The sequence below is a fragment of the Symphalangus syndactylus genome, chromosome 13 (assembly GCF_028878055.3).
Source record: "Symphalangus syndactylus isolate Jambi chromosome 13, NHGRI_mSymSyn1-v2.1_pri, whole genome shotgun sequence".
In the NCBI taxonomy this organism is placed as follows: domain Eukaryota; kingdom Metazoa; phylum Chordata; class Mammalia; order Primates; family Hylobatidae; genus Symphalangus; species Symphalangus syndactylus.
Window position 1 is genome coordinate 61,530,745 of NC_072435.2, and position 18,370 is coordinate 61,549,114.

The 18,370-nt window shown below is 38.6% G+C and overlaps 2 protein-coding genes across 2 annotated transcripts in view; one reads left to right on the forward strand and one right to left on the reverse strand.

Annotated features, from left to right (window-relative positions):
• Positions 1–18,370, forward strand: part of IRAK3 (interleukin 1 receptor associated kinase 3) — a 113,212-nt gene that overhangs the window by 12,999 nt on the left and 81,843 nt on the right. The window lies entirely within an intron of this gene.
• TMBIM4 (transmembrane BAX inhibitor motif containing 4) overlaps positions 1–18,370 on the reverse strand; it is a 33,312-nt gene that overhangs the window by 10,311 nt on the left and 4,631 nt on the right. The window contains 5 exon segments of the mRNA XM_055240101.2: positions 641–674; positions 5,041–5,146; positions 6,099–6,207; positions 12,916–12,987; positions 12,990–13,052. Coding sequence (XP_055096076.1) covers positions 641–674; positions 5,041–5,146; positions 6,099–6,207; positions 12,916–12,987; positions 12,990–13,052 — 384 coding nt within the window.

Sequence of the window (18,370 nt, forward strand, 5' to 3'; positions counted from 1 at the left end):
GGATAAACAACTTGCTGTTATGGAGAGTAATAATTAACTCTGACCTTTTTGGTACCAAGGTTAACCATTTTGAGACAATCAGAATTTCTATTCTTAATTTACTGAAATTTTTTATTTGAGGCATTACATAGGGTAATCAAGTAATTATAACAGAAGCGGCCTTCAAACATATATTTAACATGAAATACAGAGCAGAAATTACCACTGTTTCTTGCAGTGCCATTTGATAAAATGAGGATATAATGTTAAAGCACAGTTTGGCACAGGCCAGTTAAAGGAGTTAAGCTCATACATATGATTAATGTATGTGGCTCAAAACACATGTTCTCAGTTACTTGAGGATACCTTTAAATTAGGGAAAAGTTTAGCTATAGTTGTCTTATTTTTCTAAATGGGTAAACAAATGAAATACTGTTCTCCATTCCTTTTATTTTTCTTTTCCACTTCTAAGCTCAGCCGAAATATGTAAAGGATAAATATCTGACTTTTGCTTATACTTTAGGAATTCTTCGTCCTATGCTATATTTCTGAAATATGATATACCATGATGTTAAACTTTAGCCCCAAATACCTTTTTACCTGAAAGATTTATCTAAATTAAAAAGTTATTATAACATATAGAAATGCAATTACGGCTTACCAACAACTGCCACAGTCAGAGCTTCCAACAGCGTCTAATGAAAAGAAACTTAAATTAATGACTGTAAAATTTATACTATCTCATGTACATTTTCTAATTTCTAGCAGCTTAATGTGATCCCATATGAATGATCTCATTTTAGCTTCAAAGCAGCCCTGCGAAGTATACGGGGCAGTTAGTAAACCCACCATAGTGAAAATGAGACCTCAATATATTGAGTGAGAATATTTACATTCTAATTGTGATACTATGACTCTTTAAGCTCTAATCGCATATTCGTAACAGGAAGACTATAAATATAGAACATTCTATTTTTCTTACTGTGTAATATAAATAAACATACAATTGCAAATTATGTGCACATTTATAAAACCTCAATACCTCACACAAACATAGGAAAAATAAAATATTTAGGTAGTACTTTGGTGTGGGAGTCTTGAAACTGTTTCCCAATATTCATTCTCTCTTTCTTCCCTAATAACAGAATTTTTACCTGGACACATGGCTGTTCAGATTAAACTGCATTTTTTCAGTCTCCTTTGCAGCTAGGTCTGACTACGTAACGATACTCTAGCCAATTTAATGTGACTAAGATAGGAATTCAACTTCTGGATTGTGCTCTAAAAACAAAGAAAGACTTGTTCTCCCCTTCCTCTTCTCATTTGTTCGTATTAATAACTGGATACTCTGTGGCTGTGGGAGTGATCTATCTTATACCATATGATCTATCATATGCCACTCTAAGAATGCCTGGCCCTTAGCAGAAGCGTGGGCCCTTGTCACCTTCACTAAATTGTCATTCAAATTTTTACATGAAGAGAAATAAACTATCTTGTTTAAGCCATTGTTATTTTGTCACTGTTTAAGTCAAGTCAGAAGTAGCTGAACCCATATCCTAAATAAAAGACTTGGGGATACTGAGCCATGTCCTCTAGCCTCTCTTTCCCCTTAATTACAGTTATCTTTATTTTGTCTTATATCCTTACTCTAGATAGATTTTATCAATCATCTGATAGACCATATCACAAAGGCAAAGCCAGAAATAAAGGCAGTGGCTGTATAATCATATTCCTGGTAGAAGCATCCCTGTACTCCACCCTACCTGATACCAGGAAACCATCAGCACCAGGGCAAAAATGGTATTAGAAATTGTACATAGACGTGGAGGCAATGGAACTGCTGTCACATTTTAATGCTTTTAGTAGTGCCAGCAAAAATGGTAGAAAAGATGATAGAAATTTTTTTCTGGGCTGGGCATGGTGGCTCACACCTGTAATCCCAGTACTCTGGGAGGGTGAGGCAGGTGGATTGCTTGAGTCCAGGAGTTTGAGCCCAGCCTGGGTGACACAGCAAAACCCCCTCTCTACTAAAAATACAAAAAAATTAGCCAAGGATGGTGACATGCGCCTGTAGTCCCAGCTACTTGGGAGGCTGGGAGGTGGGAGGATCGCTTAAGCCCAGGAGGCAGAGGTTGCAGTGAGCCAAGTTTGCGCCACTGCATTCCAGCCTGGGTGACAGAGAGAGACCCTGTCTCAAAAAAAAAAAAAAAGAAAGAAATTTTGTTGGGGTGGGGGGCAACATGATTATACTATATTCTTGCTATTTATGACAAGATTTTAGGAAAGAAATCCCATACACATTCAAGTATCTAAGGAAACAGGATGGTATAAATAGGAGTTAAGATAAGACCTAAGACTAGGAAAACATGATAATGCCCCTTTAAAACATATACACACATGCTCCTTGAGTTACAATGGGGTTACATGCCAATACACCCCACTGTAAGTTGAAAATATCGTTAAGTCAAAAATGTAGCTCAGAGTGTCTTTGGTTAAAGAAATCACCAATGCTTAAAGTCTGAAATTTCATGGTTGCATATTGCTTTGACACCATCATAAAAGTGGAAAACCTTAAGGTGAATGATTCTAAGTCGAGGACTGACTGTCTGTCTGTCTGTCTACGTGCATGCATACACACACACACTCCTACTAGGGCAAGATAAGATTCACTTCCTTTCTTATCTTGGTGGATCAGGACCAAAAAAACCCCTAACGTTAAAGGTCCCTGAGTAATTTAAGGAAATGTATTGTACATACTTATTTGTTAAACCATTTTTAGCTATGGGCATGATGAATAGATTTAACAATCAGTGACTATCTTGCCTATAAGCATTTGGTTGATGCTTTTCTAGTGGGACCTCTCTCTGCTGGGCAAAAGTTGAACTACACCCTCTTCCCACACAGAAATCAGTCTTTCTGAGAGGAGGCTACATGTAAATGTGAAGAGGAATTCTATATGGCCGCCTTTTTTTTTATACTTCCTCTTTCCTGAGACATAGCTGACTAGGCCAGGAGTTGGCTCTTACCCAAGGCCTGGCAACCCATATATTGACTAACAGCCTACAATGTGACCTGTGCCAACAACCAAGTGTACCAATCAGATTCTTTCTCTCTCCTTCCTTCCCTCCTTCCTTCCTTCCCTCCTTCCTTCCTTCCTTCCTTCCTTTTCCTTTCTTCCTCCCTCCCACCCCCCTCTTTCTTTTTAAGACAGGGTCTCACTCTGTCACTGAGGCTGGAGGGCAGTGGCGCAATCTCAGCTCACTGCAACCTCCACCTTCCAGTTTAAGTGATCCTCCTGCCTCAGCCTCCCGAGTAGTGAGACTACAAACACGTGCCATAACATCTGGCTAATTTTTGTATTTTTTGCAGAGACAAGGTCTCACTATGTTGCCTGGGCTGGTCTTGAACTCCTGAACTCAAGCAATATGCCTGCCCCGGCCTCCCAAAGCGCAGGGATCACACAGGCGTGAGCCACCATGCCTGGACCAGATTCTTTCTGACTCAGGAATCTGAACTCAGAGATTGAAGCAATGGCAGTGGGAGCTAAAGTTAAATGACCCTTTGGGGGCAAACAATGGGTCATATAAAAATTAAGGACAGAAAAAGGGATAACAATGTATAAGGACAACTGAGGTAGAGAAGAGATGTAATAGAACGAGGGAGAGGAGAACACAGACTTTCGCCACTGAATTTCCTATGATACCATCATTTCTGGAATCTTCCTCCAGTTCTCCAGTTCATCTTCTTGAAGAGGATTTGGGTTGGTGGGTTCTCAAGCTCTTACATCCTTAAACTCCTTGTTACTTGCGATAACTTGAGTTAGGATTGACAATCTTGCAAACAAAAGAGCTTAAGATTTAAATGAATAATCTTTCCTATTACTGAAACTTACAAAGTCAGCAGCTTTTCTTTATCATTTTAACACAAACTCATTATCAGAATTCACAAACGTTTTTAGTTTAAAGCATTTTAATCTAATCAATAGCTTTTCCCACTCGTATTTGACTTTTCCCACTCGTATTGTTTGTTTGAGATGGGGTCTCACTCTGTCACTCAGGCTGGAGTTCAGTCACATGATCTCAGCTCACTGCAGCCTCCACCCCACAACCCCATTACAGTGATCCTCCCACCTCAACCTCCCAAGTAGCTGGGACTACAGGTGCACACCACCATGCCCAGCTAATTTCTGTATTTTTTTGTAGAGATGGGGTCTCACTATGTTGCCCAGGCTGGTCTCAGATTCCTGGACTCCAGCGATCTGCCCACTTCAGCCTTCCAGAGTGCTGGGATTACAGGCATGAGCCACTGCACCCACCCAAGTATTCTTAATATTAGTTTGGAATGTTCTGAAGTAAATTTTTAGGTTAGAATCTAGTCATACTAGATGAGAAGAGGCAAAATAATTTTTTAGACACATAACTTGAGGCTTATCCCCTTATTCTGGTCATATTCTAAACTGAATTTTCATAAGTGGTAGTTTGGGTTTTAATTTTCACAAATATCTCAACACATGACTTAAAGTTGGGTTCTCCCAACTATAATTTTGAAAAAAGTTACTAATGCACATAATTTGAGCAAAATGGTTCTTTAAAAGACCAGAGTAGTAAGATAATAACAAAGAAGAGTTAATAATAAAGAATTTAAATTTTATGAAATTAAAGCCACAACATAATTTTCTCCCAAGAAAATAATAGAATATTAGAGGTAGAAGGTATCACAAGGATTTATCTACTTTAATATTCTCATTTTACATATGAAAAAACTTAGGCACAGAAAGGATAAATGCCTTGCCAAGTGTCACATAATCAGATAGTAGCAAAGCCAGGTCATCTGATTCCAATTCAGCATTTTTTCCACTACATACTAATATTAATAGAAAAACCTTTGAAACTAATAAACTGTTAAAAGTTTTAAAAGACTATAAAATTACAAGTAATTTCCAAAGTACTCTAAAAAAAACTCATTAATTTTGTTCTGCCACTGTTATATATGTATTATATATGCATTTATTTAAAACTCAAGAATAATTGTTAAGGGAATAGAGAAAGTCAGAGTACTCACAAATCCAAAAAGTAGGTACAGGTTAAGGGGATACTTATGTCTGTTTAAAGTCAATGCAAAAATCAAACCCAGAGATCCGAGGGCAAACAGCAAAATTAAGGCAGGACTGAAAGACATAACATTAAGTGTTTCAAGTTAAAGAAAAAATAGCATGAGCAGTATTATCCAATTTAATAAAATTTATCTATTTTATATGTTTATGAAAGTACAGGGAAAAAAATCTGGAATGATCCACACCAAATTCAAATTATTTTATATCTGGAAAATTTGAGGAGTACAAGGTAGAAACGAGCCTCAAGACAAAGAAAAGAGCCCAAAATGAACGGGGGAAACTTTTTCTTTTTACCATATAAACTTCTATCATATTTGAATAATGTTTGCAATTAGTATACTAATATTATACAATAAAGAAATTAAATAATAACAACTACTTTTTTGGGGTATTTGCCATATGGCTGTAATTTAAATTAAAGAATTGTACCTCCAATAGCAAACTAATAGTTCAAGACTCCCCTTTGGTGGGGAGAAGTGAGGACAGAAATTCTCTACTTCTATGAAAATATTCATTAGTTCTCCTTTCCTTTAATATAACGAAACTGTATCATGGAAATAATTATGATTCATCCCTGATTAAAGATCAGGGATGAATCATGTGGAGCTCTTTTGAAAAGTTCCCGGTGAAATTATGCTAGTCATGAGCCAAAACTAAAATGAACGCACATTTATTTTTCAAGTACTGTCTTAGGCTTTGAGCACAGGGAATATAGTCTAATAAAGTTTTTAAAAATTAAGACTTTTAAAAATGGCATGCAGTAAAAATTCTTAATTTTTACTGAGGGTTTAACCCTAAGAAACTGAAGCTAAAAAGTTCAGAGGTAAATACCATGTTGTGGAGTATTTTTCTTCATCAAAAACAAAACTAATCAGACTTATAAGAGTAAATGAACCTTTTTTACATTTTAACCTCAAAAGTTAATAGAAAAAAAGTGGATTTTGTTTATGCCTTTTTGATCATATGCAATGTCTGAAAATCATTCATTATCATCTCATTACCTTACCTCTCATGTACAAATGTCCGTATAGACTCAAAGTATAAAAAAACTGTTGAAGTCACTGTAGTTAAGAGAACCTGCAGAGAGAGAATGCTGTAGACTTTTCTTAGAAAGGCTAAAAGAGAAAAAAAAAATACATTACTATTTTCTTAAGCATTTATCGTAGAACAGTAAAATCAAATTTCCTCTTTAAAAAATTGTTTTTTACATGTAATCTTCCCTAATTTTCCTCCTAATAATGTAATGTATAACTAAAACTAGACAAGAATACAAAGCTTCCAAAATAATTTAAAAATTTTAAGAGATATCTAAACCTGTCTCCAAAAAGCATGAGCCTAAAAAAATTAGTGGGCCAAAATGTAAATGTTTTCATCAAAATGAAAAGTGTATTAAATGCCTAGTTGTACCCAGCATGATACAACATAGCAAAAGACTAAAAGCAGAACATTTTAAAAGAATGATTATATCTTGAATCTGAAAAGGAGAAATAGAAAGCATATAAACGTAAGATTTTTTATGTCTTAATTTCAAAAATAGTAAAACTATTTCCCCCAAATGAAACTTATCCTGAAAAGGCAAGTAATATATAAACTTACTTTCACTTATCTATTATTATTTCTCATTTATAGTACCCCTGCCTCTAGTTTCTATACAATAGAAAATCCTTTCATAATATTTTGTTATCAATACCCAGAAATCACCTCTAAGGCTTAATGATTCAATGCTTATTATTAAAGTCTTCTGATATACAGTGATACAAATAATACAATGAACTTCCAAGAACTCATTACCACCTTCAGAAATAAAACATTAATAACAGTTCCCACCTTCTCTCTATGATATCCCTCTCCCTTCACACTTCCGGCTAACTACAAATGATCTTTCAAGATTCAGCCTTTCTCAGTTCCCCATTCTGAATTAGATGTTTCTCCTTCATGTTCCCGAGGAACCCTAAACATAACACTAATCACTTTATAATTGATAAGTCTACTTTTCCATCACTGCCATTAGATTGTAAAGACCGAAAGCTCCCTAATAATCCGGAAGAAGCCTAATTCATTTCTTTACTCCCACCACTCAGCCTAGTGGATGGCACTGAATAAACACTCATTAAATTTTATTTGCTTTTAAATAAATTTTTATTAAATTAATGAAGGGTACATTTTACTAGTCAGGGAAGAGAAAAAGTATTATTCTGAAATGAAACAGAATAATGGAGCCACTGCTTAGAGGACTGTGCTTAGGCAGGCAATAAAAATCATGTTGAATGACTTTTACTCAACAAAAGAAAATGTGATGTCTCTTGCCTATCATGGCAATGCTCATGGTAGATGAGCATTAGATGGTGGATGTTCCTTTTGAAAAACATTCCTACTAAATACCTGGCTTTCCAAGGAAGGGTGAAGTGCTTTGATGGCATGTCAGCCAAATATCAAGTTAAAAAAAACAAAATCTTTCACAGGAATAAGGGAATTTTCATGAATACTAAGGATTCAATCATCAAAATTCCCAAATATTAAATCTTAATTTTTCCCTCTGGCACTCTTTCCAAAATCTAGAGTGAGTTTTTCCTAATGTCTTAAACAGATTTTACTGGGCATATAATTTAACCACTGACTCATAAGAACACTGAGTGTCCATTGTATTTTGGCTTAGAGATAAACAGTTCTCAACTCCACAACAGATCTATGACTTACTTTCTTAAAAAGGCCCTGATGTCTGAATGCTTTGGGAGGTCATTTCTATCTTTTTCATAAAAGCAGAATAAAGAATATACTACTGGCATGGACAATGTTATTTGGGCTATCTTTCTGCAAATTTAATTATTAAACCAAAGGTCAAGCCATTACACCTGCAAGGGATTTTCTGGGCTATGAGAAAAAAAAATCATATTCTTTACACTACAGCCTCCGTGTCCTGGATTCAAGCCATCCTCTAGCCTCAGCCTCCCAAGTAGCTGGGAATATAGGCCCACACCAGGATGGGGTGTGTGTGCGCGTGTGTGAGAGAGAGCGAGAGAGAGGCAGGGTCTCACTCTGTCACCCAGGCTTAAGTGCAGTGGCATGATCATGATTCACTGCAGCCCCAATCTCCAGGGCTCAAACTCAGCCTGCCCAGTAGCTAGTACTACAGGTGCATGCCACTACGCCCAGCTAATTTTTTTGTATTTTTTGTAGAGATGGGGTTTCACCACATTCCCAGGCTGGTCTTGAACCCCTGGGCTCAAGTGATCCACCCACCTTGGCCTCCCAAAGTGTTGGGATTACAGGCATGAGCCACCGTGACTGGCCCTGGAATGTATTCTTTACTTTTGATACCCTATTATGTACCTCATATAACTCAAACCCAATCCATATGATATATATTCTCAAGCAACGGAAGTCAGTGTTATTTCTTACCATTTTGTAAAACTGTTTTACAGTTCAAAATAATGTGCACATTAAGATCTAATGTTTATTTGTATATGTGTGTATGTATGCAAGTGCATATGTAATAAAAGACTTGAATAATATACATCCAGGTGTTCATATACCCTGGGCAGTATTACTAAGGATAATTTTCATATTCAGTTATTTACTAATCTGTGTTTTTTAGATACCAGCAGTACGTATTACTACTGCAATTAAAAACATTTTAAAGAAACTTGTGCTAAGCCTTTAAGTTCATACTAAAAAATTATCCTTATGCAGATATTCCAGACCGTAACTTTTTCTATACTCTAGTATCATAAGCCAAATCCCAGGCAAAAGCAGTATTGACACCCATTGTGAATAATATAAAAAGTAGCAAAGGACATGCATATACAACTTTCAGGAAAATATAAAAGATTCGATATGAAAAGAATACTAGTCAAACAGCAAGATTTTCCAATTTTTGTTGAGTCCTGATTTCTTCCCTTCTATTTGACATCTCAAAACTTAACATGGCCAAAATTGGAGCTCTTCATTTATTCAAATTTGCTGTTCTCCCAGTCTTCTCATCAATAACCAGCACCAACATCCTCCAAGCCAAAAACATAGAAGTCATCTTTGATTACCCACTCCCTGTTCCCAAGCTATCAGCAACTACTGTAGTTCTACCTTTGAAAGTACAACGCATCTGCCTCTTTTGGTCTCCTCTGTTACCTCCCTAGTCAAAGCCTAATCTCTCACCTGGACCACTGGAGGAAGCTTCTAATTGGTCCCCATGCTTTCACTCTTGTCCCACCTATTTCTCCACACACTGTCAAAGTGATCTTTATGTAAAGTAAACCGTATCATGTGACTCTCTGCTTAAATACTTAAATAATCGTTTCACTTAAAATAAAATGTGAAAGATTTTATAGGACCTACAAGGTCCTACATGATGTAGAACCTTTCCAATCTCATCTCAGCACTCTCTCTCTTCCTCACCATGCTTTACCCACATTAGTCACTTTCCTGCTTCAGGGCCTTTGCACTTGCTCTTTCCTCTACTTGGAATGCCCTTATCCTTCTTTACATGAAGTAGTGGTTTAAGGTAAGTCACAGTTCTTTGACACTCCCTTCAAGTGAGTCCTAACAAAAAGAATGATGCAAAAGTGGCAGAGTGCTACTTCTAAGACCAAGTCATAAAAGGCGTTATGGCTTCCTCCTGCTCTTTCTTGGATAATTTCCTCTGGGACAGTGTTTCTCAACCTTGTTTCCAGTATTCCCCACCTAAGTAGCCTTCCAGGTACTTTTTTCCTAATAGCCCCCTCAATAAAATTTTAATGCCACAAATATACTATATATCTGTTGTACCATCGCCCTTTGGAAGGATATACACCATTATAAAATCTTAAGATTTTTTTTTAGATCTTTACATCCAACTGTCATCTAATGGGGTCAGTAGCACCCCATTAAGAATGCATACTCAGGGAAGGCCAGCTATGTTGTGAGGAAACTAAGGGCACCCTATGGAAAAACACATGTGGGAGGAAAGTGAGGTCTCCTGCCAACAGCCAGTGAGAAACTAGGGACTCCTATGAATAGCCCTGTGAGTAACCTGTCTGGGAGCACATCCTTCATCCCCAGTCAAGCCTCCAGATGACTGGCACTAGCCAATATCTTGACCACAACCTAGGACAAACTCTAAATTAAAACTACCCAGATTCTTGACTCTCAGAAACTGAGATAATGTTTATTCTTTTAAACCACTAAGGTTTAGGGTAATTTGTGACACAAACAGAATATATATCTTGGTACTTGGAAGTGGGGTGCTGCCATACCAAACACCTAAAATATGCGAGAGAGCCTTTGGAATCAGGCAATAGATGAAAGCTGGCAGATCTGTGAGATGAAGACTAAAAGAGCCTTGAACAAACTGTTTGTAGAAAGTTAATGCCTTTGAGACTGCTGCAGGTGAGAGCTTAAAGGAAAGTGGGTAAAATTCTATGCAAACTGGAGGAAAGAGAATGCTTATTATATACTCAGAAAAAGTTGAGCAACAGTGTTAGCTATGTTAACATCAAAAGTAGAAAATGTGCTTAATGAAGTAGGTGATCAAACTAAGGAGACTCCCAGAGTGTTGAATGTACCTGCTGGCTTCTTGCTGCTTATACTAAAATACAAGAGAAGAGATACACAGCTAAAGGAAGAAATGTTAAAACGATGGGCCGGGCGTGGTGGCTCATGCCTGTAATCCCAGCACTTTGGGAGGCCGAGGCGGGCACATCACGAGGTAAGGAGATCAAGACCATCCTGGCTAACACGGTGAAACCCCGTGCCTACTAAAAATACAAAAACTTAACCGGGCATGGTGGCGGGCGCCTGTAGTCTACTCGGGAGGCTGAGGTAGGAGAATGGCGTGAACCTGGGAGGCTGAGCTTGCAGTGAGCCGAGATTGTACCACTGCACTCCAGCCTGGGCAACAGAGTGAGACTCCGTCTCAAAAAAACAAAACAAAAAAAAAAAAAAAAAGGCTTCTGACTCAGGTAATCAAAAAAATACATAAAGACTATAATTGTAAAATCCTTAGTTAAGACCTCACAAATATCCAAAATTGTGCCTCAAAAAAACATTCAAGCCAGGTGCAGTAGCTCATGCCTGTAATCCCAGCACTTTGGGAGGCCAAGGCGGGCATATCACGAGGTCAGGAGATCAAGACCATCCTGGCCAACATGGTGAAACCCTGTCTCTACTAAAAATACAAAAATTAGCTGGGCATGGTGGCGTTTGCCTGTAATCCCAGCTACTCGGGCTGAGGCAGGAGAATCGCTTGAACCAGGGAGTCGGAGGGAGTCAGAGCTTGCAGTGAGCCCAGATCACACCACTGCACTGCAGCCTGGCGACACAGCAAGACTCTGTCTCAAAAAAAAAAAAAAAAAAAAAAAAAAAAAAAATTCAAACAATAGGGCTTTTGAGAAGCTTAAGGAAGTTGTCACTCAGCAGTCTCAGCCAAAGATCATGCTAAGACACTTTTGGGTGTGGCTTTTATTATTGAATGGAATGAAACCCAGTATGAATCACAAGACACCCACAAAGTTTTCTGAAGTATTATATTGGTAAAAATACCACCTCATATTATCCACCACTGGATGTTGAGTATGGCAGTACAGATCATTTGTCTTTTTAGGTTAAAAGTCTTTGAGGGGAGCTGTATTTAAGGAACTACACCTAGAGAGCTACACCCAGTGAGCTTCAACAACACCTGGGGTTGATTTAGATGATGAGATTCTGAACTTTGAGATGATGCTATACTGGGGTATTTAGGAGGATCTTAATTTGCATAGAGAAGACAATCTGTGACCAGAGGGAAGACTGTGGTGGTTTAAAATACGGCTACAGATTATTTGGCACTACCTTCAAAAGGTGGAACCTAAATCCCCTCCCCTTGAGTATGGACTGGACTTAGTGACTTGCTTCTGATTAAAAGAATAAGGAAGATGTAATGATGCGTGTGATTCCATGACTAGGTCATAAAAGGCACTGAGACTTCTTCCTTGCTCTCCCATGGATTGCTTGCTCCAGAGGAAGTCAGCTGCCATGTCATGAGGACACTCAAGCAGCCCTATGGAGAGGTTCATGTGGCAAGGAACTGAGGCCTCCAGTCAGTAGCCATGGGAATGAAATTTCCCAAAAGCAGATCCTCCAGCCCAGTCAAGCCTTTATGTGACTGCAGTCCTGGCCAGCATCTTGACTGGAGCCTCATGAGAGACCCTGAGTCAGAACTACCTGGGTACGACCCTCCCAAATTCCTGACACTCAGAAACTGTGTGTAATAAATACTTGCTGTGTTAAACTACAAAATTTGGGGGCAATTTGTTACAAAGCAATAGACAGCTAATCTGCCTGGCTAGCTCCTTCTCATACAATCTACCTGCCATCTCCCTTAAGAGTTCTTCCTCTGGCCATTCCTTAACTAAAATAGCTGCCACCCTAAACGCTAGTTTCTACTCACACCTGTTTCTTTTCTTCAGAGCTAGAGGGTTATTTATTTGCTTACCTCTTTAGGGTCTGTCTTTCCTACTGCCCCATCCAAATGACCACTATGGAGGACTGAGACACTGTCTGGTCACCACTAGATCCCTAACATCTAAGACACAGCCTAGTCAAGTTTTGTAAACAAAGGAAAATGCTCACCTTCACTCGCATAGCTAAAAGACATAGAAATTAACACATGATTACATTTTTACCTACCACAAGAGTCAGCAAAGTATGGCCCGTGGGCCAAAGCCAGCCCACTACCTGGTTTTGTAACTGAAGTTTTATTGGGACACAATCACACCCACTTATGTATCCTCTACAACTGCTTTTGCAGAATGGCAGAGTTGAGGAGCTGCAACAGATATCTTATGGCCCAGAAAGGTGAATATATTTCTTACTTGGCCCTTTGTAGAAAATGTTCACCATCCCTGATCTACCAGATTGCCAGAGATGAAAAAGTCTGATTATAGTGTGGCTAAGGGTGCAGAAGGTATCCTCATATATTGTTTGCTGAAGGTACAATCTCTCTGGAGAACTGATTAAATCAATCAAATTTAAAATGCACATACTCTTTTGACTCTATCATTTCACTTCCAAAAATTTATAGTAAAGTCATAATGGAGAAATTTACAAAGATATAGAAGGATGTTCCCTGAGGCAGTATGTGAAGGAATTAAAAAAAAGGTAACAATCATCAAGTGGGGATGGTTAAATAAATTATGGTATATACATACTATGAAACTATGAAAGACTACTGCAGAATAAACTAGCTTAACAGACTATAATATATCACATATATATTACAATAGACTAGTTATATATACTAGTTTAATCAGCACCGTAAAAGTGCTCACGTAAGAGACTATACTCAGAAATTCATTCTCACATAATTTTTTTTTAATTAAAAAGTAAACTTTAATGTCAAAAATGCAAACTTGGGGAGGGCAGAAAGATCACATAGAAGGCTGTCACCTCACACTTGGAGGGTTGCACAGCGGCCGAGCAGAGGCGCTCCTCACTTCCCAGACGGGGCAGCGGCCGGGCAGAGGTGCTCCTCACTTGCCACACAGGGCGGCAGCTAGGCAGAGTAGCTCCTCACATCCCAGTCAGTTGGACGGCCGGGCAGAGGCGCTCCTCACTTCCCAGACGGAGCGGCGGCTGGGCAGAGGCGCTCCTCACATCCCAGTCAATTGGGTAGCCCGGCAGAGGAACTCCTCACTTCCCAGACAGGGCGTCGGCCAGTCAGAGGCGCTCCTTACTTGCCCGACGGGCCTTCTCACATAATTTTTTAGTAGCTTCATGATTTGTTGTTTTCCACCAATGAACCTTGACATTTTAGATGCATATTATTCAAAAAGTATCTTTCAGAAAATGGACACATTACAAGCAGCTAGTTTGCTTTGTTTTGTTTTGAGACAGAGTCTCGCTCTGTCGCCCAGGGTGGAGTGCGGTGGCGCGATCCTGGCTCACTGCAAACTCCGCCTGCCAGCTTCAAGTGATTCTCCTGTCTCAGCTTCCTGAGTAGCTGGGATTACAGGCACATGCCACCACACCTGGCTGATTTTTTGTATTTAGGTAGAGACAGGGTTTCACTGTGTTGCATAGGCTAGTCTTGAACTTATGCAATCTGCTCGCCTTGGCCTCCCAAAGTGCTAGAATTACAGGTGTGAGCCACCACACCCAGCCACTTTATTTTTTTTGGTGGAGCATTTTTAACCTTTTAAGTAGTAACGCACCGAAGACAAATGAGAACCACTTATTTAGTACTGGTGTAGTCAGCTTAAGTTACCAACCTAGTGATAAGGACTCCTAATAAAATGCTCCTGCATAATTTAAATATTTGTGGTGAACAAATACTGAGTATCTGGTATTGCAATCAGCACTCTTATAGTGACGTGAGGGACGTAGAAGTAAATCAAGAATAAAATTAATTCTTTCCTTAAAACAGTCTATAGGCCAGGCGCATTAGCTCATGCCTGTAATCACAGCGCTTTGGGAGGCCAACATTGGAGGAGTATTTAAAATAATTGCTTGACCCTTAAAACCACCTGATATAGTTGGAAGAGCAGCAATTATGCCTCTTTTACGGATAAGGAATCTAAGAATCAGAAAGGCAAAGTAACCTGCTTCTCTACATTGCTGTCAACCAGGACTGTGTTTAATTTTCAGACCCTTAAATCCAGGGCTGTTTCTACTACACTGTACTATTCCCCAACATCACTAAAAAAAAGGCCATTCTTCTCACCATAATGTATGGCATGCCATTCCCACCTTTCCATGCCTCATCACAAATTCTGTCTCCCCCATCTCCACCCCATGAATTCCCTTCACAAACAGTAGATCTCTCTTGCCTGCAGTTTTGCTTTTCAAGGTTTCAGTTACGCCACGGTCAACTACAGTCTGGAAATATTACCTACAATGAGATATTCTGGGAGAGAGAGACCAATTCATGTAACTTTTATTATAGTATATTGTTATATTTGTTCTTATTAATAGCTATTGTATTAACACAATATGGAATGAATTTGCCACAGATAAAGAGGGACAACTGTATGCAAACTCAGCCCTCCACTGGTATTTCACTTCCTTTTACAGCTCTCCTAGATTATTCCAGTTCACACTGTAAAAGTGATTATATGTCATACCCAACTAAATCACAGTCGAGGGGCCGGGGGAAAACTCATTCGGGGTGAATAGCCTGGTTTTACCTAGCAGCTGCTGAAACAACCTGCTGTGACTAGCAAAATAGTTGTTTGCCAGTTCCCAAACACTTCTCTAGTGCCAATGAAGGTTCTTGCAAAGTGATACATAACATTGTTCTTTCTAATAAAATCCCCAACCTTCTCTTTGTTCCTCAGACATACTGCAGACAACCCCGATCTGCACATATATCCCAAGTTGCAATTTTGTTATTCCCAAACAAAATGTTTAATTTATAGCTTTGTCTCTTTATTTTGTTTTCAACAACACACTCTTGATTCCTTCCCCAAACTCCCTCCAAACTTGGCACTTTAGAATTTAATTATGCTGCTATCATAGATTAGTTTGGCTAGTGGCCAACCTAACTAATGCCTTAAGAACAGTGACTGTGACTTCCAAAACTTTTCATTTACCTCACTGTCTTTACATACATTAGAAAGGGGTTGTCCAAAAAATATTTTTATTTATTAAATGTATGTTAATGTTCAAATGTTTCCTTAATGGTGGTACCTTGAGTCACCAAGGCCTCTCTAATGAATGCCTTCTATTCACACACCAGATACCACCTCTACTCATTTAACTTGCTGCAATGGCTGCCATATTCTATCCCTGTCCTTCCCTGAAGTGACCCATTCTCTCTCTTATTTCTGGGACTAGCAGGGACTCTTTCTCCTTGGGGTATCTATGAGTTAAATAGTTCTCATGCACTCCTATTTCTTGCAGTACTAGTTCTTAATTACTCTAATGTATCACATCGTCACTGTTCATTTTACAGATGGATGGTGCATTAGTCCATTCTCACACTGCTATAAAGAACTCCCCGAGACTGGGTAATTTATAAAGGAAGAGGTTTAATTGACTCACATTTCCACAGTGGGGGGAGGCCTCAGGAAACTTACAATCATGGCGGAAGGGGAAGCAAACGTCCTTCTTCTCATGATGGCAGAAAGGGGAAATGCCAAGAAAAAGGGGGAAAGGGCCCTTATAAAACCATCAGATCTTGTGAGAACTTACTATTACAAGAACAGCATGAAGGTAACTGCCCCTGTGATTAAATTACCTCCCACCTGGTCCCTCCCACAACACGTGGGGATGATGGGAATGACAACTCAAGGTGAGATTTGGATACGGACACAGAGCCAAATCCTATCAGATAGAATCTGAGAATGTCTTATTGGTTTAAGAGACATATACTTTAGAAAGCTGAGGTTCAACACAAATCCTCAAACTCTTCCAAAAAACTGAAGAGGAGGGAACCCTTCAAACTCATTTTATGGAGCCTGCATTACCCTGATACCAAAGCCAAAGACACTACAAGAAAACTGCAGAGCAATGTCCCTGATGAATACTGATATGAAAATCCTCGACAAAATACTAGCAAACAGAATTCAACAGCACATTAGAAGGATTATAGATCACGACCAAGCAGGATTTATTCCTGGACTGTGAGGATGGTTCAATACATGAAAATTAATCAATGTAATCAGCACATTTACAGAATGTTGGGGGAAAAAGAAACATGATCATCTCAACTGATGCAGAAAAAGCTTTTGACAAAATTCCACAACCTTCATGATAAAAACACTCAATAAAGTAGGAATTGAAAGAAACTACCTCAACATATTAAAGGCCATTTTTCCACGGTAGTAGTTCTATGCAAACCTACCCCCAAATTCCAAGAAAGCTGAGAGGCTGGCAAATCCATTTTCTTAGAAAAAAACATTTAATAGGGACATAAGAACAGAAGCCATCTCTGTGTCTCTGTCTCAGGCAGAGAAAAGATAGTGGATCTACAGGCCATAAATCCCCCGACCTAGGGCTTATATACCGGAGGGAAAGGGTGATTCAGAAGGGATTGCAGGACAACTGAAGGAAGACAACATCAAGGTTGTTTTGACCTAAGGACAGGATTTATGGTTAAGTGCATGCTCTTATACAAGGAACCACAGATAAATTGGAAATCTTAGAGGGTTTCCTGGAACTGGGGTTAGTCAGAAGTCAACAAGGCAGATGAGCAACCAAGATGGAGTTACTTTGGCCTCCACAGCCATATATGAAAGGCCCAGCGCTAATGTCTTACTCAGGAGTGAAAAGCTGAAAACTTTTCCTCTAAGATCAGGAATAAGACAAGGATGTTTGCTTTTGCCATTTCAATTCAACATAGTACAGGAAGTCCTCGCCAGAACAATTGGGCAAGAAAAAGAAATAAAAGGCATCCATATTGGAAAGAAAGGAGTAAAATTATCTCTGTTCACAAACATGACCTTACACGTAGAAAACCCTAAAGATTCCATAAACTGTTAGAATAAATGAATTCAGCAAAGATTCAAGATACAAAATTAACATGCAAAATTAGTTACATTTTTATACACTAACAATGAGCAGGTTGGAAAGAAAGTTAAGAAAACAATTCCATTTACAACAGCATCAAAAGGAATAAAATGCTTAGGAATAAACCTAACCAAGAAGACAAATTTGAAAACTACAAAACACTGATGAAAGAAATTAAAGACACAAATAAATGGAAATATATCCATCATTATACATTGGAAAACTGATGTTCATACAACCCAAAGTAACCTACTTTGGGTAGATTTAATGCAATCCCTATCAAAATCCCAATGGCATCTTTCACAGAAATAGAAAATCCATTCTAAAATGTATATGGAATGTCAAGGGATCCCAAATTGCCAAAACAATAATTTAAAAAAACAAAGTTGGAGATCTCACATTCCTGATTTCAAAACTTATTACAAAGCCACAGTAATCAAAACAGTGTGGTACTAACATAAAGACAGAGACATACAGACCAATGGAATACAACAGAGCTCCAATAATAAATCCTGGTATATATGATCTTTTTTTTTTTTTTTTTTTTTGAGACACGGTCTCACTCTGTTGCCTAGGCTGGAGTACAGTGGCACCATCACAGCTTGCTGCAGCCTCGACCTCCCAGGTTCAAGTGATTCTCCCACCTTGGCCTCCAAAAGTGTTAGGATTACAGGCATGAACCACTGCACCCAACCTTGTGAATCTTCTTTAGCGGGGTATGTGTTCAAGTCTTTTGCCTGTATTTTATTCAGGCTCTTTGTCTTATTGTTTAGAGTTTTTTTGTATATTTTGGATAACAGTCCTTTATTAGATATATCTTTT